Raw genomic sequence first — 24,743 nt, forward strand, 5'->3', positions numbered from 1 at the left:
ATGTTCACAAGCAGTTTTGTAATTCTTCAATACACCAACAACATTTCTTAGTTTTCCGTCACTTGAGTAATAATTGGTTTCAACACGGCTTACCCCCAGTTTTTCGCTATCATATATGGCCCAAATTGTTTGTAAAGTTTCTTCATAACATTTTGGCAGATAGTTTTTTGTTGATGTGAATTCATCTGGAGGCTCAAAATTAATGTATTTTTTAGGAAATTTCCTGTCTGAAATAATTTAGTTTGCCAAGAGGAATATCAGGGCAAAGAAATGCTCTCTACATGCATGTAAATAACATTGGGGGTAGGCCTATTTGGTTCATCTGTTAGTAATTGTTGCGAACAAACACGCGAAGCAGCAACAATGTGGTTATTTCCACACAAATGCTGGATTACTTGAGATTGTTGATATGCACTTTACTGTTTTATCACACGGTTGACAAAATAATACTTTTGCATCAGTAGAGAGAATATTTTAATTTTAAAAGACTCGATCTTGTACTCAACTTTACTTTTTGGCATTGTTTTGCGGGTTAAGACGCATTTACGGTGAATCGCTGTTTCAGTAAAAAAGAATGGCACTAGACCCTGAAGGAAATATTTCTACTTTTTCGTAGAAATTGACACAATCACACGACCACGGGAATGATATGTGGACCCGAATAACTAACCTTACGGGTGACACGATCCCACTGCCTTCTGTTGGGGGAATATCTTTTCAGTGTATAGTTGAATCTACAATATTTCCAGTCACCTTATTTCTCCGTGATTGTGTTTGGCTGGTATTCTATAAACAAAATCTGTGCAGGCTGGCTAATACAAGCAAGTTAGAATGCTATCTAACTCAGGGAGGGAAACAACTTGTGCAGCATATCAAATCACTTTCTAAAGGCAACGACATAGCCAGTGACAGCAACTCTTCAAACTTCCGGATGGAAGTCCGTAAATAGCCACTACATAATAAAATATGATGTTGGATACTCTGTTAAAAAAATACCGTAATTGTAAAATGTGAATAAGAGCATCATTTTATAATATAGAAGCATTTTAAATATTATTGAGTTCCATATATTGTCGATTTATGTGCTTATTATGGATTTTATTTAATTAGATAATTTTTTTAGAAAAATTTGCGTTCCTTTGAAATAAGAGTAGGTTTATACATGTGGGGATGCACAATAGGAATAATAAACTTTGTAAATTGTGGTAAAACATATGCAAGAAAAATATGTAATAACATAAAAAATTACTCCCTAGTGTAATGATGTTCAGTCCTAGGTGACATCAGTGGCATTAAGTGTTCATATGCAACAACTCCATGTTGTTGGCTTTTGAAACATTAGAGAACTTCTTTCAGACAAATTTCCAACATCCTAGTGTCTTAAAATCTGCACTAATCTGAAGTAATGTCATTAATCATTATAGGTTTAAAAAAGAAAAAACAAAAAAAAAAACAAAAAAAAAACTTTTTTTTCATTCCTAAAAATAGGCTGGGGATATTTTTGAATTTTGAGAATTACATCTGTCTCAGCATTTCCAGTGTTAATGAACTTTTTATATTTCCAGCATATCTGAACTAAACACATCTCTTCCATTGTTTCCAGGTTGCTTTCATTGAGAATGAGGCAAAAATTAAAGATTATATCGAGTTCCGGAAAATGATCAGAGAAAAGGCCTTTGCGAGGGTAAGAGTGTTATTATTCATATTTAAGATATAACATATAACATACAGGGGTGTATCTAGTTGAATTTTATTTTGTTAAAAAGGAAGCCATACTGTTCACTGTCGACTCACTTAATGTAACTTTATATTTTTTTCAGTTTATCAAACTAATCTCATATTACGGTGCCTATAACACTATAACCTACCTGAAAAAACCTCCCACACTATTAAACAAACATTAGTTGAATTTTAGTCCTAATTTATTTGTTTATTGATCTAGAAAAGGTGTATGAAGGGGTGCCTTGGCAAGAAGCTTGAAGTGTACAGGAGAGGAGGGAGTCCCAGAAGAGATGTCATCTGATGCAAAACCTGTATGACGGGGCCATGGCATAAGGAGATGGACTGTGTACCGCTGTGAGTAGGTTTACACCATGAGTCCACACTTAGTCCGTACCTCTTCCTCCTGATAATGGACATCTTATCCGAGGGAATCGGACCTGACACCCTGTTCATGGTACGGCTAGAAGTTGCCAGCAATGCAAAACGAGGACATTTAGAGCCATCTAAGCTGTTGTCAGGAGAATTTGATGTAATTCACTCTGCAAGCAAAGAATTGTGTAATAGGAAATGAAACTCCTACCAGAAAAGGTGCCATTCCATCATTAAAATGATTGTTAGCTTGGAGCATACCATAGCAGCAAGGGAAGGCAAATGACAGTTGCTTCACATCAGATAAGAGCCACAAGAATAGTGAGGTTGTAGGGGAAGCTCGAAATGGCAATCGTCATCAAATTCTCTTCATAGAAAGTGGAAAGAGGTTACTGCCCAGCATCTGTGATGGTTTTGTGGAAAGTGCTAATGAGGTCATCACATCATGGCATTTTTGCAAAAGGTGGATGAAAACGCAGGCCAGCAAATACAAGAGCAACATTCAGGAAAAGTATGTGAAATCCCTCAAAGCACCACGTTGTGTGTGGATGTCCAGTGGATATTTCGGCAGGACTTGCTACCCACCCACAAGGTACTGTGGACATATAACACTGGCTGAAACCCAATGTGCTAAGAGTTCATAGTCACTGTGGATCGCGTATTGGAAAGCTTCTGCAGGACTAAAACTTCTTAAATATTTTAGAGGGGAAGCTCTTCTTAAATCCTCACTGAAGCATTGAGCTCTTAAAAGCAAATTGGATGAAGGTAGCATTCTCAATACTGCTAGAAATAGTGCATTCTGTAATAAAAGAGTAGCCAAATTTTGAGTAATTTGTGTATAGTACACTGCTTGTAGTATCATTGGATCAAAGAAATTCAAGAGAATCTCAAAACAGTTGGACTTGAAATTACAGATGCAGAGAACAAGAATAAAATTATCATCCTTCTTAAGAATCACAAATTTTCAACAAAAATGGTGCACAGAAGGCCTGTAGAGATTTCAGACGAATTAAGAACACTGTGATCGGAAGGAATGAAGTACTGGGCAGATAAGAAGAATCAAACTGTACAACCTTCAAAGCATCAGTGCCAAATGACATTACTTTTTAGCTTTATTGCAGCAGTTGAGTGTTTTGTTATAGATATTTATTACCACTCTAATGAAGTCTGCAGTAAAAATCCTTTCTTACTTTTCATCATTATGGCTCTGCAGAAAATGACTCAATGCAACTGATATTGCATTTGAGCTGGAAAATATATCTAAATAATGATAGAGAGGAGGCGTTTTCTGTAGAGATTCATAATCCTGAAAAGCAACAACAAATTTTTACTGCAGACTTTGTCAGAATGGCAATTTATATCTAATTAATCAGCTACTGGGTCAAGATCAAATAATTTTGCTACAGTTACTAGTACTGATACCGATATATATGGTCCATTATTGGACATTATAAATTTTCCAGCTAAAGGTGCGTTTGTAGCCGCAACGGCGATTGTAGCCGCACGGCGACAGCAGTTTCCATCTCCGCGCATGCGCAGTTTGAATTTGGTCTGCGACTCGCTGCGATTTTGGCTTGAGCCGCCACACTGGTGCAGTGAGCAGTGCTGGCGGTCGCAGTCGCTGAGACGGAAGTGACTATTGCTCAACACCTCCTCCGCAAGCATTCTCCTCTGTCAATCAAGGGCCGATAAGAGCCGAGCCGTGCTCAGATGTAAACAGTCTTGATATCTTGTCAAGATTACTGGGTCATAATTAATAGGAATGAATATACAGTATAATATGTACTTTTAAATAAAATGCAAATCCCACTCTGCATTATCATTTTTATGCATTTTTATTTATTCCTTCATTCCCTAGATTACACCGATGGAATGGCATGTAAATAATTGACATATTGGTGCAATTAATGTTGTGTCTCTCAATTAAGTTGCAGGTTTGTTAAACTTGAAGTTTACCGGGCCAGTTGACTGTGCTGTTAGGGGCGCACAGCTGTGAACTTGCATCCGGGAGATAGTGGGATCGAATCCCACTATCGGCAGTCCTGAAGATGGTTTTCCATGATTTTTCATTTTTACACCAGGCAAATACTGGGCCTGTACCTTAATGAAGCTACAGCCGCTTCCTTCTGGCTCCTAGGCCTTTCCTATGCCATCGTCGCCATTAGACCTATCTGTGCCAGTGTGGCATAAAGCCACCAGCAAAAAAATATTGAAGTCTATTACGACCACAGATTTACTGATCGTTATGTCTTACTGTAAAAACACTTATTCAGCTGAGCTAAACACTGTTAAAATAAGATTAAAATGTCTGTACCTGAGAGTAAGTGCAAGTTTATCGGCTGGGCTGATAGGCTTCTTGTACCAATTGCACGGGGTTTTCAAAATTTCGCTTTTTAAAATTTAGAGAATATAACTAAACACTCGGTGTGAAATACTTCCTGAACTTTGTCTCATCACTTAACCCTCTTGGAGCCAAGAACCGATCTGGTCGGCCGCTCCCCATCAGCTGGAAGAGGCCAGAGCTCCGCCTCCACTCTACTACTGTAAAGTGCCAGGCCGTTTTCAGTGGAAATACATGTATTTTAAAATTCGCGTATATCTACCGGTGTATAGCAAATACCGGCATGAAATTTTCTACATATCGACTACGTAGAATAAGACGTAGAATAAGAAACTGGTTTGGAATGATATAAAGAGTCAAAGACGTTTTATTGTTGATTTATAGTTGTCGATAACGTTTATTTTTAGGAAGAGAAAAATATTTTCGCACTTTCTCTCTCAATATCTACTTTGAAAAAAGAATTTACAATACAAAACAATATACGTAATTATGTATAATGTATTTCTAAATACAATTCTATAGAATAACTAATTTGAACGAGAAAAATAAAAACGTAAAAAAATAAAAATTCAAACATATGTCACTAATAAAAACAAGACAATTTTACTCACCGATAAAATTCGCGTGTATGTATCTATGTTTGGCAAATACTGACAACAAATTTTCTACGTGCAGACAACACAGTATTAAAATAATTCTGAATTATTATATAAGTAAAAAAATAGTAGTTGATATTATAGTTTTTTGTTTTCAGAAAAAATAGTTTCTCGTTTTCAGTTGTAGTATATATTAGAAAAGTAATTTTACAATACAACAGAATTTACGAAATTAAGAAATGTATGGCACTAAAGCCGGGATTTGCTTTGACCTACTAAGCGACCGCTGCTCAGTTCGGTAACTGCAGTTTACGAGGTGAATCATGGTCAGTGAGACGGATCCTCTCAGTAATTTTTCTTGGTTTTCCAGACCGGGGTCGCCCTCTCACCCTCAGATATCTCCTCAATTGCAATCACTTAGGGTCACTTAGATTGAGTGAACCTCGAACCAACCCTCAGGAGCAGGCGAAAATTCTTGACCTAGGCGGGAATCGAACTCATGACCTCCGGGTGAGAGGCAGGCATGCTACACTTGGCCCGCGGAGACCAGCATTTAGGTAATGATAGAGGACTATATGTGACTATAAGGTTTAGCAGAGGGTAAGTGAAATATAAATTGAAGTGTGATATGGGCGGAGAATCAGACGGTAGGGCATGTTTAGGTCCAAGAACTTCATTGAAGGAGACAGGAGGTTGAGGAATGTTGTCGGGTTCAGTGGGACAAATTTCCACAAAATGGTCTCCAGAGACATCATCATCATATTCGTTATCACTAGTTTCATCTACCACCATATTCAGAGTAGATTTAGTGCTCTTAGACACAATTAAACGTCTCTTCTTTAGCTGCGGTGATTCCGCGGACGTGTTCGGTATAATTTCGTCACTACTCTCTGAACTAAATTCCCTATCGTTATCCGATAAATCATCCGCGTTAACTTCGCAGTTTTCTAAATACTGCATTAATTTATTGTCATCAATACCTGCTGAAAAATTATCACGTGAACAATATGACATTTTCGTGTCACAAATTCACTCACTGCAAGGAGCAATCTCTTACTGACCGGTTAGCGGTATTTGTAAACACAGGAAACGACTCTTGTGAAAGGTATAACACCCTCTTAGAACTGCCAAAGCAAGGCCAGGCATACAATAACGTGCAGCCCCTTTACTACAGGTTGTAACAAAAGTATGCTCGTCACTATAGGTTGCCTCAAAATTGTGTATATCACAAAATTTTAAGCCGGCCGATGTAATCGGCTCTGGCAACTTCCGACTGGATTGTTAACGGCCGACCAGATCGGCTCTGGCAATTTAAAGGGCGGATGCTCGCACTACCGCCTGGCACCAAGAGAGTTAAAAGATGCCTGTTAATTCAATTGTTATAGCGTCCTTCCTCGTAGTGCGATGCAAATATACTGTTGACTTTACTTCTTTTCGGGCCGAGTTACCACTTAACAATTCTTCTTCTTATTATTATTATTCCATTAAAATGTCAAGGAAAGCCCAGCCACTAACGAAATCGCCCGTGCTCTCGTCCATTTCTGACGGACTGGACTGGCGGCCGGAGACGTGTCTAAGAAAACACCCCACGTGCCCGTCGCTTACGGCTGCTGTCGCCAACGTATATAGCGACCCCAGTCGTTGCGGCTCTGGCCGCTGTGGGGGCTACAGTCGCACCTTGGAAAACGCACCTTAACTCATTCCTGGTTGCCAGCATTTCGCCCCCGTGTGCTAAGTTAGGCTCATCAGTTGGTACATAGTACACCCACCAAGATGCATGGCTAGTGCATACCGTGGAGGCCACTGCACAGGCTACTTGGAGCCACCGGCAGTGCCAATACTCTTGAGAGACTTTTGTCTCATTACCAAAAATTGATGCCTGCTTGGCCATAAATTTACTCATTCGGGACAAATATCTCAGGGTCCCTATGGGAATCAACATCTATATTGTGCCGTTTCACAATTCTTTATAAGAGCTAGAGCAACAAAGATGGAGTCTCTGCGGTCAAAATCTCAAATAAAATACATTTAACGTCAGTACGGGCCAAATTATAAGTCTTTTCGTCAGTCGGTTACGGTAATAGCCGCGTTTAGAAGGCGCAGAAAAAAATGACAGATGGACATTATTTGAAACCATTATTCAAGAAAAAAGATGCTCATCTTTTATTATCTAATCTGACTTCGGTGTATTAAGAAGACGTAAAACTCATTTTAAAGGAATTATCCAGCGGAGCGATATATTGGAGATTTGGAAACGAAGATTAATTCCCGACTACACGCTATTTTGCGGAGATCAAGATTTAAACGCCACGCGGGAGATTTAATACGAGAAACAATAAGAGATAAGATATACTACTGTGGAACTACGTCACGCAGTGACGCAAGCCCTTGATGAAATTTGCCCGACACCGTTTAACATTGAAAGACACTTACGGACCAGTAATTGAATGCATTTAGGCTGATAAAAGATGGCGGAAAGAAATTTATTTACAAATCAGAATATACCGAATATATGTCTTAGACAATTCTGGACTATTTATTGATTTAACTGTGTCCCAGTAAAAACCTATGCAATCTGAGCAACGCAAGAGCTATAGTACTTGGAAGATGTCAGCAATGAGTCAAATATTCTATCATTGTTCTGTTCCATACGCACGAGTCTTCACCATGGGTCTGTAAGGAAGCAAGGCGATGCTGCTTGGATCCTGACGAGGCGAGACGATGTTGGCTGTCCCGGATGACCAGTGAGCGATGATGAGAAGCCACGATGTACCCGACCACTTGTGGAGGAACCAGATGACCGGTTCCTAGTCTCAGATGACCGGAGAGGAGGAAACGCCGAGACCATCTTGAGCAAAGCTAAGTCCAATATCCAAGTCGTTTTCGTAAGTAAGAAGATATTATTTCTTTATTTGCTTGGTAATATTTATTTGTGCGAACACAGTGCGTAAATAAACATCTAGCTAAATTGATTGGAAGTAGGTACTCATCCGTATGAAACGTCAATTCCATTTGTAGGCGTGGTCACCAAGTGATGTCCCGATCGTAATGTTTTCCAGAGATATGCGTGAAGAGATCGCTAAGATTATTATTATTATTATTATCAGTGATGTGTAAAGAATGAAGTAGGCATTTATATCCGCGTGTCCTAAACTTAAGCAACGTCAAATTGTTCGAGATCATGCATAGGATTTGTGTTATGAAGGAATGGCAGTAGACTACTCCAAGTTACGTTAAATTTGGCACTATGACTGTAGTAAATAAAGTAGGCATTTTAGTAATGTCGCGGCACGTTGATGTGCAAGTCAAGGTAATGAATTACGTGATGAAGTGATAGTGTGGTTATATGAAAATAGAGTAATAATTAACGCGTCATGGATATGATATAGAGTTGTTGATGATGTATGATGGTTGTAGTTATTGTTTCTTCGAGAGAGAGTCATAGTTGCATGAAATAAGGTCTCGTAACTTCAAATGTTATAATTGAGAAGGTCACTGATTTCTCGCCAATTCCACGCAATGATTCTAAGCCTACGCATTTTATCTAGCTCAGGACATGATCTCGGGACGTGTAGTGCAATGTTTCTTTTCTCCATATTAAGTTACCTGGAGAAGCATATGCTTACTCTGGATAGATTTGAGCCTTCACTGATTCGCTTAGGAAGATCTCGAGAACTCTCACTGAATAATTACATTTTTGTATAAATTTCAATCTATAAGCCGATCACTGGTGACCTAGGTTTTCGAAGGAGAATCATTTTCTTTTAGCTGGAGATAGTGTCATCCGATTAAGTAGATTTTCAATTGGTAGCATGTGTTATTATAACCCTGTATAACCAGTGTGATGACGTTTCTTGCTACTTCGTACGCACGTAGTCTTATGTCAATAAGATAAGGTCATATTACCTTAAATTCATGAATTAAATCTTGCGAAGATGTTACTTATTGGATGATTACGGCTTACAATGGACGTAGCTTAGCTCATGATGTGTAACACAAGGAAATATGAGTGTCTAAGAAGCGACTAGATAGGCAGAGATCAATATTTAAGACGTAAAACATATACGTGTGTACTTGTCAGAACAACGCAAGAAGAGTTTATAATAGCCTTATTGATAGTCTTAAAACTACAGACAGCCAATCAGACAGTGAAAATTTAAGTAATGTGACAGTTTTTAGAATAAATATCAAGTGTTAATTACCATAATCTAATGCGATTTCCAAGAATGGTTGACTTAAACAAATGGAACTCCATTTCTTGACTGAACATTAGCTCAGAAATTCCATATGCGATTCTTTATTTCTCAAAGGAATACAACTAGAAAGACTGTAAATAATAGTTGATAGGAGTTTTCTTTTCTTTTCTGTGGATGCATCCTACATTTTTAATGTAAATAATTTTCATGTTTTATTTTCTTGCCAAGAAGGCACTTGTAAATACTATTAGCTGTGTTCAATTTAATTTATTTACTCATCACCCAACTCGCTAGGTGAATTGAAAGAGAAGGATAGGGCAGTTTCTTTTTAAGAATCTTCCCACATGTTACATGTCATTTACACTATTAATTGATGATCTCGGAGATGAATGAGTACTAAGAAAGGAAGCTGTTTAAGCCGAGAAGGCATTCAATCATTTAGGGTGAAGTCGAAAGACGTGATTTTTCCAAAGTTATCGACGGACATGGATTACTAGGTCGACAATGAGTCACTCATTACAAAGGCTACTTCATTAGTAAAATTTTGAAATAATTTCTTGAATATCTGATTTAATATTTAAATAAATTTTGAATGGTGAAACCTAAAAACTCTTTCTCTGTGTTCTTAGCATAAGGATTAGTTGTAAGACTGTAGTAGTAACGATCGACGACGATTTCCTTAAGAATTAATGAGAATGGTACCTAACTAAATACGAGTAAGAGACGTCTTTCTGCGTTAGTTAGAGAATACCGTTGATTGACCTGGACGTTTTTCTGTTGCGGAACTCACACCCGTAGAACTCAGTCACCGGATTTGTTGAAGTTAGAGCTAGTCTGGATCTCTTGTGTCCTTGCCTGGACGCGGGAACTGCGCAATATAGTACTGTTACTGCGAGAGTATCATTGTAGTATCATTGGATCAAAGAAATTCAAGAGGATCTCAAAACAGTTGGACTTGAAATTGCAGATGCAGGGAAAAAGAATAAAATTACCACCCTTCTTAGGAATCACAAATTTTCAACTAAAATGATGCACAGAAGGCCCGTAGAGATTTCAGGCGCATTAAGAACACTGCGATCAGAAGTAATGAAGAAGTACTGGGCAGATACGAAGAATCAAACCGTACAACCTTCAAAGAAAAAGTTTACATGGAAGACTCGAGTGGTCCAATGTGGCCAATAAAGTTAATAATAATAATAAAAATAAAAATAAACATTTGTGCATTCAATACACAACTCAGTCACAGTTAAAAATTGTAAGTGTCCCTTTTTCAGTACCAGAAAAAGTTATTTAATCTATGTCAATAAAATGCTGTACATGTTTCAAGAACCTCTCTTATTCTCTTCTTCAGGAACAAAGCATTCCACTAAATAAATTTGCAGACTTGATACCTAACCTCCTCCACCATATACTCTAGTAGAGTTATGATTGAAATACAAGAAATGTCGTCTGCATAATTTACCTTACTGTAAATACAATTAAAATAAAAGACTTGTCAACTAAATAAAATATTTAAAATTACATAAAAACAAAAAATCATAAAATACCGAGCTTGATAGCTGCAGTCGCATAAGTGTGGCCAGTATCCAGTAATCGGGAGATAGTGGATTCAGAACCCACTATCGGCAGCCCTGAAGATGGTTTCCCATTTTCACACCAGGCAAATGCTGGGACTGTACCTCAAACAAGGCCACGGCCGCTTCCTTCCTATTCCTAGGCCTTTCCTATCCCATCGTCGCTATAAGACTTATCTGCATCGGTGTAACGTAAAGCAAATAGTAAAAAATAAAAATGAAAAAATCATAAAATGAGTTATAATTAAAATACAAGACGTCAACTAAATGAAATATTTAAAATGACAATTTTTTTTCATAAACTAAACATCTCCTTAATATGTCAGTAAAAACTAATTTTGCATTTATAATTTAAATTTTTGTTTCAGCTCCTTCTGTTTGTAAACTTCTTCTGAATGACTAAACTTTTTCTAGTTGGATGTGATTTAGCTACTGTACACTATAAAACAAAAAGAACCACCAAGAAAAAGATTTTTGAATTAATGACTAAGTTTTGATTAATATAAGACTTACTGATGTAGGCTGCTTGTATACTTATCAGTTCTTGCATTTCAAGTGTTGTTATTGATAACATTTCTATTGTAGCCATTATTGATAGCAATATTCTAAATACTAATTTTGTGTAGTTATTATTAGATAATGGTATACTTAAAGGTGTATGGATTAAACTGGAAAAACTGCTTCTTATGGCTACATGGATGCTGAGAGTCCTCTCTTAGGCTATTACTGTATATTTGAAGTTGAAGTGGCTTACCTGAAAATGTCATATGTAAAACTGTTGTCATTCATGGTAATTGTGAGATTCAAGTAATTAAGGGGTCTGTTAATTTCAGAGTCCAAAGTAAATTTAATAAAAGGGTCTAAAGAATTTAAACACTTAAGTAGAGTGTCACCACTAGTAAATTGGTGTTAAAGTGAATATGTCATAAACATATCTTGTCCAGAAAATGGTACGTTTGTGCTTCTTGACTATTTTAGTGTTCTTGTAATTATCTAAATAATAAATATCTGCCAAAATACCTGAATCAGAAGAGCCCATTACTAAACCATTTTGTTTGTAAATAATATTGTTAAAAGTGAAAAAAATATTTTCTGAATTAAATTTCAGTGAAGAAAAAAAGAATTATTTAAATTTGACTGAGTTTGCTTTATTTGTTTAGATTGTTATTAATTAATTGAAAAGTCTCATTTAATGGATATTTGAATACATATTCATTAAATCAAAAGAATGAATTGAGTGGTTTTTTTAATGTGTCTCTGTCAACTTATTAGTTTATCAGTTTAATGTATAACAGTGTATTAAATGTTAAACTGTCAAACCGGGTCTAGCACAAACTTGATCTTGAGCGTTGGAAGGCAGATTTTAATGTTCCAGTATTAAATCTTGCTCTGTTTTCAGGCAAAGGCAGCTGGAACCCTTTTGGAATGTGCCTGCTGTTTCAACAATGAATTGCTGCCAGAAGATGTGACAACCTGCAGTTCAGGTCATCTTTTCTGTGTTGAGTGTGTGACAAGGTACAGTGGTATTCATATAGCCGTGGGAACAAGTGCAAAGACACACAAATGGATAAATATAATGACAGACCAGTGTGGGCAAGGATGCAACGGAATGGAAAGACAAGGCTAAACTTGAACAAGTGTTTATCCTTTTGTGTGTTCTTGTCCTTGTCCTTGTTCTTAGGTGGCTTTAATGATTTATATTCGTACACTTTATGTACTATTCCTCTTCTTCTCGTTGTGCCATATCTGTTGTCAAACATTGACAATCATGTTTGCTATCGTAAATTGTTCACTTGATGTCCTTAATGATTGCAGCAAGTTCTGCAAGCAATATGTTTGATGTCTCCCTGTTCCTCACTTCCCTGCTATCTTCCCTTGTAAGATGAGATGCAGCAGGTTGAATGTTTCAGAGTACCTCATTACTTGACCAAGGTACAGGAGCTTCTGAACTTTTAAATGTTTTTCAGAACTTCTCTCACCTTTCTCAACATACCCATCCTAGAGCTCTCCTTATGGGGAAGCAATACTAATATAATCGATTTTGAATCGCAATTAATGGCACATTGGAATAATTAAAAATATAGGGACATGTTCACTCAAAGCATGAGGACATTGGGAATACCGACACGTTATTCCGAGGTCAGTAAATCTCCGGGATAGCAATAAAAATGAGTGTATAATAACGGCCGACAAATATTAACAGATGCTGAATACATGCAATTAACGATCGGTAATACAATATGAGTGAAAAACAGTTTCTCGAAACATTGCTGTAAATCTTATACTGCATGGCACGAAATTATGCATTCTGAAGGGGAGGTACCAATCCATCGGAGATAATTATTTAGAACTAAACAGCTGTTCTGAAAAAGGCTACATATTTTTCACACAAACTGTGTTGCGGTATTACAAATTTGATAAACCTGGGCCTAGAAACCGTAAGATATGATTGATACAACTTGAAACCTTTTAATATTAGGGTAAGGTATTGCTTCAAATGATCAATTATCTGAAAAAATGATTTATTAGTATCGTATGTGTTCATTTCTCCAATTTTTCGACAGCATGGACAATGTATATCAAGTTGCCTATTATCTTTAGAAATGAGCCTTACACCTAGAATTTCATATTTGTCCTCTTTAACTTGTATGAAGCACGGTTTCACAACAATGGAACTGTTAATCGACATAAAATGCATTGCTGTGGATAGGGACGTCCTCATATGTACCGATTAGTACGAGAACTATTATATAGTGAAGATAACTCCCCCAATTCGTAACAACAAAGCCTGAAAGAACGTGTACAAAATTCACACTACTGTTCTAACAACAAGCCATTGCTTGAAATGGCAATTCCTGCAACATACCACAAGAAGCAATGATACCAACTGCCATACATTAATCCCCAGAAAACTTGTACATTCCTTTTGAGGTATTTGGTGGCTAAACGGTAAGTCGTATCACAAAACGGATGGCACATTCTTCATTGAATTAAGAGTGACCTTCAACCTTTGTCTTATGACTTTTTGTCGTATCTGTTAGGTTATGTGTATGTTTATGTGAAGTTAAGGTGAAATAAATAAATACCAACTGACAGCATCTTGTGTGAACTTACTTCGTAGGAAAGGCGTCAAACTTTAAAATGTATGTAATTTGCTATTGTAATTCTTTCTGATCGCCCTTCAAAATGTGACATTGACTTGTAACGTGGAAAAGACCGCTCATCGCAGGATGTTGTTGGACCATATCTGAAATACATCAAATCATTAGAGTTCAATCGAGGCTCACTATTCTGTCGCTTTATACATGTCTGTCCCTTTCTATACAGCTTACCCTCCTAATTTACATAAATATATATTTAAAGGAAAGATAATTATAAGAAATTAAAATCTGCAAGAACTCCTCCGAGAAGGAAAGCAACATTACCTCCTCTAAAAAGGTCAATTCAGTTCCAATGGAAGAAAATTTCGTTATCAACCTAACTTAACCTAACCTTGTCTTTGGTAAGGTTTGCAGACTTAGCATTTGTGTATTCTTATTGACTTACGGCATATATACATGTAATATATATCCGTGTGTGTATTATCACAGAGTGGTTTCTCTTCAGTCCGACAAGTAATAGCAAATTTCACAAAGGGCCCCCAGTATGTAGTGTGCTTAGTCTCGTCCTTGAAGTGAAGAAATTTACATATGCAGACATGCCAAGTATCCCGATTTGAGTGGGAGACTCCCGATTTTTCATCGTTTCTCCCGATTGCCGGGACCGATCTCCCGATTTTCAGAGCTGTTTCAGTAATTTTTGTATTATTTTAAACTCTCGCACGTTTCCTTCTATCGATATATGGCTGAGTATGGCTGATGGATAGTAGTTCTAATAACAACAACCAGATGGCAATATGGGGCACTGGATACTACACCATCATGTGCAATGGAGGCCATCCTATGCCTTCCCCCCTTACATTTATATGTTAAGGAGATAGCGGGAATGAGTGCTTACCGCCTCTGGTCACTCGGAGGATGGTCTTTCAAGAATCCGAATAGAGGTCATGGCTGAATGGTACTCAAAATTAGTCTGTCTGTAAATTTCCTGATTATTGTTCATTTTCTGTTCAGTGTGTTTCGGCTAACTCCTCTAAACCTTTCCAGGTTATTACCAAAATCTTCCCACAACTTCTTTCTGGATTCAACAACTTTTTGATTCGCTTTGTTTCTTTCATCTATGTACAATTCCCTGTCAGCATTAGTGCTTGTTTGGAGCCATTTCTGATAGCTCTTCAATTCTAATCATGTAGGCTGAGTGGATCTCGAACCAGCCCTCAGATACAGGTAAAAATCCCTCACCTGGCTGGGAATCGAACCCGGAGCTACATATAAAAAGGGAGAACAACTTTTTAAATAATTATCTTAGTGCAGGGCACCTTTTGGAGGTAACCCCCTCAAAAAGACTTCTGAGAAAGGGTGCCCGTCCTAAATGTGAATACTCTAAGATGATGCGGAATAAATGAGGCAGCCCCCAACATAGAAAGAGCCACTAAACTACATAAGGCGGTGCAAACAGCATTTGAGATTGAAGCAACGACTTTTGAATGCATGCGTTCTCGCGCCTATTTACGACCACGCCCCCTGTGCCAGCGGCATCGGTTACTAACAGCAAGATTTGTTCTCGCTTAAATTCACCATCCCACAAAAGCTTCATGGCACTGTCAAGAATTACTGCAATTATGGAATAGTTAGCTGCATCTAGGAGACGCTGAGTTGCTGGAATTTAGTCCCGCAGGAGCTCTTTTACGTGCCAAACATTTGTCTGATGTAAAAATGGGAGACCACAGAAAACCATCTTCAGGGCTGCCGACAGTGCGGTTCGAACCCACTATCTCCTGAATGCAAGCTCACAGCTGCGCGCTTCTAACCGCACGGCCAACTTGCCCGGTAGAGGATATAAAAGGTTCTTTAAATCTTGACAGAAAATTAATCGAGGCTTGTTGTAACACACATATAAGAGTAATGTTAAGTTTCCTTTGGGGATCATTGTAAGTATCTGAGTGTTAATATAACGAAAGATCTTCATTGGGTTAATCACATAAATGAGATTGTAAATAAAGGATACTGATCTCTGCACATAATTGACATCACATCTCACGTGGGATGTAGCCTATTTTTAAGTGTTTATTACTGTACATTTACAATGAACGATTTCGTAAGTGGCATTTAATAGGTTTCAAATTGTCCCTCTTAATACAGTAATGGCTACCACCTCTCCCCTTTCCAGGCATGGTAAATTTACTTTGGTTGTGGTGGTATTAATGCACGGCTCATTAGTCTAGCATGGACATATAAATATTACAAATGACATGTCCTGTGAATAGGAACTTCCTACTCACGTGCCAGTAAATCTACCGACACGAGGCTGAAGTATTTGAGCACCTTCAAGTACTACCGGATTGAGCTAGGATCGAACCTACCAAGCTGAAGTCAGAAGGGCGGCTGCTTGGTAGACCAAGGCATGAATCATATAGAACCTAAAAATATAGATTGCCAGGCTGAGTGGCTCAGATGGTTGAGGCGCAGCCCTTCTGAACCCAAGTTGGCAGGTTCGATCCTGGCTCAGTCCGGTGGTATATGAATGTGCTAAAATACGTCAGCCCCTGCGGTTGGATGTCTGCCACTGGAAGGCCACCATGTTGCTCCCCTCTCCTTGGTTCCTAGATTGCAAGAGCTTTCTTAGTGGGGTGATCTTCATCTCGACGTTGTACATGTCTGTACCAGCGCAACTGCCAATCCTCCAATATCTCACTGCTAGGGGTTGTACTAAATCATCCTCGTATATGCTTATTGCGCACTCGGTCTGAGAAGGTGACACCAGCTGACCATCGCAGCATCCGCATTTCCGTTACATGCTTTTGCTGATCATATTTCTTTTCCCATGTCCAACACTCGGAGCCGTAAGTGACAGCAGGTTAACAACAGTCTTGTATATATTTCCTTTGAGCTTCATTTTCTCTGCACATCAGTTAAGCTTGAGGAGAAAGCAGAGACTGCTAGGGTCAAAATGTGGAAGGAAGGAAAGAAAGAATCAACCACCTTTCCAACTGCATAGAGCTGAAGTAAAGTCTTCCATTTGGACACCAGGAGAAGTGGACACTCTGGAAAGCCCTTAACATACTCCGTACAGAAGTCAGCAGAACAAAAGTAAATTCAATGTGCACTATGAAAGACTTGATTGCAGCCTCGCCCAATGCTATTGACGTCGCCCAGTACTGGGCAAGAATCATCTAGCTCTCAAATTGTTTCTTTAATTGTAGAAATGAGTAAAACTCTTGTTATGACTGGAGGGAAGAAAGAAGGAAAAGGTCAGATTAGACTTGCAGACAAGCCCCTGGAAATAGTGGAGATGTTCAAATATCTGGGGAGTCGAATTAATGGAGAATGCTTGACTGGATGCTGAGATTAGTAAGAGGATTCAAGCTGGAAGCTGTTTCTATCATAGTGTAAGAAACATGTTGTGAGGCAAAGATGTGCCAATGGAAACAAAGGAAACTATGTACAAGATGTATTACATACCTATAACAACTTACAGAGCAGAAACTTGGACAATGACAGAGAAGGATGAGAGTCGAATGCAGGCAGCTGAAATGAAATTCTTGAGGAGTATGATACAGAAGAGTAGAAGAGACAAAATAAGGAATGAGAAAATCCAGGAAGGAATTGGAGTGGAAAAAATGAATGATAGAATAGAGAAGAGCTGACTAAGAAGGTTTGGGCACATAAAGAAGCGAATGAGTGACGAAAGAATGCCAAACAAGGTGATGGAAATGCAAATGCAAGGAAGGAGAGGCTGTGGACGACCACGATTGAGGTGGAAGGACACAATCCAATGCAGTATTATAGAAAGAAACCTGGACTGGGACACCGTGTTGGAGGAAGAGTGGTGGAAAGACCGAAGAAAGTGGAGAGGAACCATATTTGCCCCTACCCGGCCTCAGCTGGATAAAAGGAAAAGAATAATAATAATAAAAACGACTAGGAAAACAGGATTGGTGGTGGTGGTGGTGGTGGTGGTGGTGGTGGTGGTGGAAATAAGAACCATAATAAGTGTATGTCTTTATTAAAAAGGAAGCAGATGACCGTAAGAAGCATTTATCTATAATTTTAGAGGTTTGGAGGGAAAAACAATATATACAAGTGTACAAAAAAGCAATTTGGGTAGATGGTTTACTGATCTAGCAATTGATAATGTCCCCACAGTAATGTAGAAATATTATCATTAAGTACACACCGTTTGTCATCATCATCAGAGAGTGTGATATTTTTCCTTGACACTGTGTACGCGTGATGTAGGCAGGAACGAATGGAGTACTGTTGATTTATGAAGACAGTCTTTATAATCATGCATAGTGAAAGGATCGTATTGTTTAACACCTTTTGCTTTGTTAAGGAATTGCACTCGGTTTTGAGAGCATACATTTTCACTTGAAGACCAATGAATTTAGTGATAATTTCACCTTACATTTCATCTTTCATGTAACCAATTTCTTTGTGATAGCATTGAGGTACACATCGTAAGTGTGAACGAGTTAAAGCAAACTGTCTCTGTGTAGCAGAGAACGAGTTGTCCTTCATGTGGGTACTTCAGGTTTATATAATCATAGTGGAAAGAGGCTCATATAAGTTATGCTAAGTCGAGAATAGTCATACCAACATACCTGGGTTTTTCACTTTATTAAACTTGAGCCTTTCCATTTCAGTGCCAGCACAGTGCTCATTGAAAATAACCCTCTTTTTAAAGATTGGGTTTAGCAATAAGGCTTGCTGCTCCATACCGACCACCTCACTGTGAAGCGAGTTTTACATCTCGAAACTTATGCACTTTCATTAACGTGCGCCTGAAAACAGAGTTGTTAATTAATTTGTAGAAATTAGATGTGAACTTTGATGTGATTTGTTTACGTTTTTCTGTGTTCAGTTCGATGTAGGGTCGCATCCAAGTGGTTAAAAACATATCAGATGTAAGGCTTTTCAGGCGTTTGCTCTATTAACCAGCGTTTCGTCTGAGGTCTGACACTAGACTCGTCAGAGTGGGATGTGTCAGACCCTACCCACTGACGCTGGGTGTATGCAGGTGAGCTTATCAGAAGCCTATATATGAGGCACAGGATCCATTCGGAATTGCTAGGCGGGCAATAATTCCATTGTGGAGATTTATCACCCGTATGCAGTTATCAGAGCAAACGCCTGAAAAGCCTGATATGTTTTTGACATGCTCTATTGGTGAAAAATATCTAATTCCCTCCATGGGAATTTAGAATTTTCCATCCAAGTGGTTTGTTTAAACTGCAGTATTCTGTGAATATGTGTACTTTGCAATCCATATTGAAGACATTGCTTCAACGTTCGATAGTGTAGCATGTACCACTCTTTATTGTACAGTGTACTCGAGAGCTTCAGAGAAGATCCTGTAGATGATCTCATCTGAGTAGGACAAAGCAGCAAGTCTTTGTATGTATCGTGAATGTCTTTTGGATAGAGAAGGTCAACCTCCAAAATGAAACCGAATTCGGCATGATCATCAACCTCGTGACATCAAAATTGTCTGAGTTCTATACTCGCGAGAAGTCACTGATGGGAAGAGGCTGCATCATAGCCCACCCGTACAAGTTATTCACATCGAGATATAAAAGGTAAGAATCAGGTTGACTAGCATCATAGGTGCTCATGTATTTGTTGTTAGCTCGAGCATACCTTTGGGAGAAGAAAACTACACCCCCCCCGAATGGTTTGTTCAATAAAATTAACCCTGTCTATGTCGGTGAGAAGCTCTTATTGCACGTTTGTTTTCTTAAGCAGAGCATCCCAAGACAGACTAGGTTCTGTAATATAATGAGCTGAATCTAGATAGTAGGTTTGTTTGTATAGAATGCAAAAATTCTCAAACATATCTGCGAGAAGTAACACATCTATTTTTAGGTAGAGATGCAAATAGTCACCAAAAGTGTGACAGTGGATTGTTCCCCACACACACATTTTGCTTGCTCATCTACTCGACATCGAAGGTTTTCTTTGTGAGCAATCTGTAGAAAGCGTGTAGAGGTGGCAGTTGTGTTTCTTCTAGAACACCTAGGTTAGTGACATGCTCGTATGGAAACAATCCTTTTTGATGCACGAGGCTTTACTCAGATGGATTGGGAAAGTAAGATCGCATGATGTGCAAGTCTTCTTGTTTTAAATACGAAATGTGCTCTTTGAGAGAACAGTGGAGAAAATTGAATGAGTCGATGAAACGCTGTTGCAGGGAGTTAGGTATGTGTTTCATAAATGACTTGTACCGCTTTGTGTTTGAGGGAATGAGTGTTCCATTACCAGGGTTCTGCAAGGTTGTGCACCGTTCTGCAGCCATCTTTCGCAAAGAGCTCTTATAAGAAAATGGCTATCATAACCGCAGAGGTTGTGAATGATAACAGGCACATAGTTCGGAAGCTTATACAGAAGGTTGTATGATCTATGTGCTGGTCCTCTAAACAGTCCCGTCAGATGACAGTGATCACGCACTTTATAATCTTCACTACGATCGAAAGACTGTTCGCAAATATGGTATGCAGTCTCCCCATTATAATAGTGCTTTTGTTCATCGGTGTGTAGTAGCCTGGGACAAGGTGAAGAGTAGTAGTCAGTAAGAGTTTTGATATTGTCACACAGTTGATTGAGAAACCATTTGTAACAATCGGTACCACGGTAAAGATTAAAACGGCAGTACTCTGAGTTGTAGCCAGCCACACGGTGTAGGGATAGCGCGCCTGCCTCTTACCCGGAGGTCCTGGGTTCGATTCCCGGCCAGGTCAGGGATTTTTACCTGCATCTGAGGGCTGGTTCGAGGTCCACTCAGCCTACGTGATTACAATTGAGGAGCTGTCTGACGGTGAGATAGAGGCCCCGGTCTAGAAAGCCAAGAATAAGGGCCGAGAGGATCCGTCATGCTAACCACATAACACCTCATAATGGGTAAACCTTTGGGCTGGGCAGCGGTTGCTTGGTAGGCCATGGTCCTTCGGGGCTGTTGCGCTATGGATATATATATCAGTAAATATGTTGGAGGATGGTCCGCCTAGTCAATACTATTTATTTATTTACCTTTCACCTTAACATCTGGTACATGTTTCGAGAATATTATGCATTCTCTTCCTCAGCTAGTAGATTAAAATTCAGTATACAATAAGACCTAACTAAAATAGGGGGGCCCCCATTAAAAATTCAAAACAATGAGTATTACAATGTAACACTTAAAAATTGGGATAGTACAAACATAGAATTAAAATCCCATTTTGTCAAGTACAAATTAAAAACACAATATAGTAATGTCTAATTAAATACAACGTCTTGTGATGATATGAATTCACAGTGTCCTTGAAGTTGCCTTGCGTAGTTCAAAAAAGTTGAGTTAGGAATGAATGAAATTGTATTAAAACTTGAAGTCCTGCCGATATCCACCGTTAATGGGTGTTAAAATGATGTCTATTTAAATTAAAATATTGGACACAACGTCGTATAATGATGTGAATTTACGGTGTCCTAGGAATTGTAATACTATCTTGCGTAGTTCAATTGGATTTGTACAAGAATAAATGAAGTAGCGTTAAAACTTGGGAGTCCTGCCATTATCTTCAGTTGATAGATGTATTATGCAGCCAGGTTGAAAATAGGTTAAAATGGTCTATAAAAAGGAAATGAAATAGAAATTAACAAAAAGGCTCCGACATGAACAACTGAGAATACAACGGGGTAAAAATATTAAACCTTACCAGTGTGATGATGTAAATATTACGTGTGGCATGCATGTGTTAGATAGATGTGAAGGCACCTGATGTTGTATGGCAACTGGTTACGGAATTACATTGGGTTGCGTGGTGGATGGAAAGAGGGGTGGAAGGAACCACCCCTGATACAACAGTCATACTTCCCCCCTTACACGCTTGACATCATTTGGCCTCTTACTAGGGTATTGGGTTACCAATTTAAACAACTGATTGTCTTCTGCAATGTGTTCATTTAGGCTGTTCTCATTATCAAATTTTTGCAATTTGTATATTTCTAATTTCTCTAGGGCATTCATTTGTTTGCCTTTGCTTAATGAATGTAATGAAGTCATATCTCATTCAATATTTGTGAAATGAGGGTTGCTTTCATGCATGTGTTCACACATTGCAGAGTATCTAGAATGTTTTCGTGCATTGACATGCTCTCTATACCGTACCGCCACACTTCTACCTGACTGTCCGACATATTTTTTCCCGCAATCTTGGCATGACAGTTTGTATACTCCTGACTTACTGAACCTACTGTTGGTGTTTACGCTATTCGAATTGAACAATAAATTATTATTATTATTATTATCTGTCTTAAAGGATGCATGGATATTGTGTTTCCTAAATAGTTTAACCAAACTGTATGATTGTTTATTAATGTTAGTGAATGTAGCAAATTTCTTTTTTTCTTCCTTATTTACAAGTAGAGTGTTCGGTCTGTTCACGACCTTACTCTTTATCCTATTGACATAGCTTTTGGGGTAACCATTTCTTTTGGCAATATCTTGTATAATGTTTATCTCTTTATTAAAATCATTTCTGTTTAATGGTATTCTTACTGCTCTATTGATGAAGCTGTAAAATGCCGCTTTCTTATGTTCTCCTGGGTGGTTCGAGTCTTTCCTAATAACAACATCTGTGTGTGTAGGTTTTCTGAATACTTGGTAAATCAGGTTTTTATTGTCTCTAGTTAATGTTACGTCTAGGTAGTTTAGACTTTTATTATCTTCCGACTCGATTGTAAACATTATATGTTTATCAAGGTTATTTAATTGGTCTAACAGTTCGTTTGGCTTGAGTTCTTGTTCGTTAATGATAGCGAACGCGTCATCAACAAACCTTAACCATAAGTCTAATCCTTTTATTTTACCGACTATTTTATTAGATTCCATATGGTCCATAAATATATCTGCAAGGATTCCAGACGCTGGTGATCCCATGGCCAACCCATTAACTTGTTTGTACACGTTGTTGTTGAAAGTAAAAAAAGTTGTTTTCTAATATGAACTTTAATAAGTTGATGAATTCATCAATTTCTACTGTACCATTTCATTGCCCTGGTCATTTAGAATCGCGATATTAAAATCGCCGTTTTGCCGTGAATAGCGATAAAGTGTCGGAAATCATGCGGCAGAAAATACGACTTGTAATATTCAGGCGTGCAGAATTAAATAGGCCATGAATATCTTAGAAGAAAGTGCAGACATGTGGAATCCAAATGGCCGTGATTTAAATGAATGCAGTGACTTTTAATTGGAAGAAACAACAATAAGAACGGGTGAACATCGCATGAAGTCGCCAGGAAGAGATTTACGTATGAATTGATAGGCAGCTAGAACAGAAGAATATATTTTTCGTAGTCGTAACGGAAATCTCAAGCAGAGTATCAAAAAAAAAAAGGGAATAAACAAAGAAAATAGTGGAGCGCAGGTTCCGAAAAAACTAGCGAAAATCGATCAATTAATGTGTCTAGTGAAGACACAGCAACACTTAAGATACCTCTTAAGATCATTCAAATTATAATATTGACATTTGTTACATAACCTACTCTGCTCAACTTAAGTATAGTTTAAGGAAGCTAATGATGTCTTCAAATATGTGTTCTATGCATGTCTTCGAGAGCTACGTGATGACCGGCTAAACTGAAGATGGGACGAGAGTCTGACGGTAACCCGCCAACCATTCCTACGGACCCGAGGATCGTGGCCGCAGCCCGGTCATGATGCAGCGATAACCCGGAGATGAACGCCCTAGGAGAACCAGGAAGCAGCCATCCCAGTCCAGAAACGCAGATGGATTAAGTTAAGTTTCACAAATTTCTTTTCTTAAATTGTAGTTATATGGTGATATCAAGTTGTCGATGGTGATTGTACGAGAGCTAGGTCGATATATATCTTCGAGAGGTGATCTCAATATCGAGTTTCAGCGCGAATGTACCAATGTTGATGTTTAACTGATGGATTTAGGTAATCTTCCAAAACTAATAAACACTCCCATGTGTAGGAAAGATAACACTCGCAAATGATGTGCTTTGCTTGCAATGTTTAGTTTTCTTTCAAAGAATATTGCCGTACATAATGTGAAATGAGATATTTCAAACGAGAATATAGTATATTGAATTATAGGTTAACGTACGGATACGACGTCAACTTTTACCTAATGTAAATTGGTACAGGCCTAGTATCTTCATACTTTAATGAGAGAAGTATGCGTCTATATAAATGATAGTTGTTGATCCATATAATGTGAATTCTGATGAGATATTGAATATAGTGAATTGAGCGGTACTTTGAAAAGAATTAATGATGTTTATATTTACGGTGAGCTCATATACGTCGGGAATATTGAGGTAAGACTTGTCAATGTTATAAATAATATATGCATTGAGATATTAGGCGTGGAATTGTGATTAATACGACTACGAATAAGGAATTGATGTCCGTTTATTTCAAGCAGCTATGGATCAGGATATATTTGACGCATATAGGGATATGTAACATGGCTTGTCTTATTATTTGAGTTATTGACATTTGGTTAGTGAACTTGCAGATTGGTAATAACGTACGATCCTCAAAAATAACCCTAGATAACCTATAGTAGAGTATAATGACGGCATTTTCTAAGAAAATTTTACATGTTACTCAATATTTAAAATGACTTAAGTGGGAACAGTAAATCATTGACAGTAGTGTCTTCATACTGTTATGTTATTGCTATTTGCGAGTGTGAAAGTTTCATCAACGGTAGCCCTTGACCATTAGCACTCAATGATTGGATTTATAAAGCATTTCGACCTTTATTTGACCTAGACATAAACTTGTTGAGATTTTATTGAACAATTATTACATATTTCTTAGGGAATATTTTGTA

General features: G+C 38.1%; 1 protein-coding gene across 1 annotated transcript in view; it reads left to right on the forward strand.

Annotated features, from left to right (window-relative positions):
* LOC136880928 (E3 ubiquitin-protein ligase RNF216) overlaps positions 1-24,743 on the forward strand; it is a 162,309-nt gene that overhangs the window by 82,599 nt on the left and 54,967 nt on the right. Inside the window, exons 4-5 of the mRNA XM_067153457.2 lie at positions 1,604-1,684; positions 12,198-12,313. Of these exons, the coding sequence (XP_067009558.2) occupies positions 1,604-1,684; positions 12,198-12,313 (197 nt within the window). The remainder of the gene's footprint in view (positions 1-1,603; positions 1,685-12,197; positions 12,314-24,743) is intronic.

This window comes from Anabrus simplex, chromosome 9, assembly GCF_040414725.1.
Source record: "Anabrus simplex isolate iqAnaSimp1 chromosome 9, ASM4041472v1, whole genome shotgun sequence".
NCBI lineage: Eukaryota > Metazoa > Arthropoda > Insecta > Orthoptera > Tettigoniidae > Anabrus > Anabrus simplex.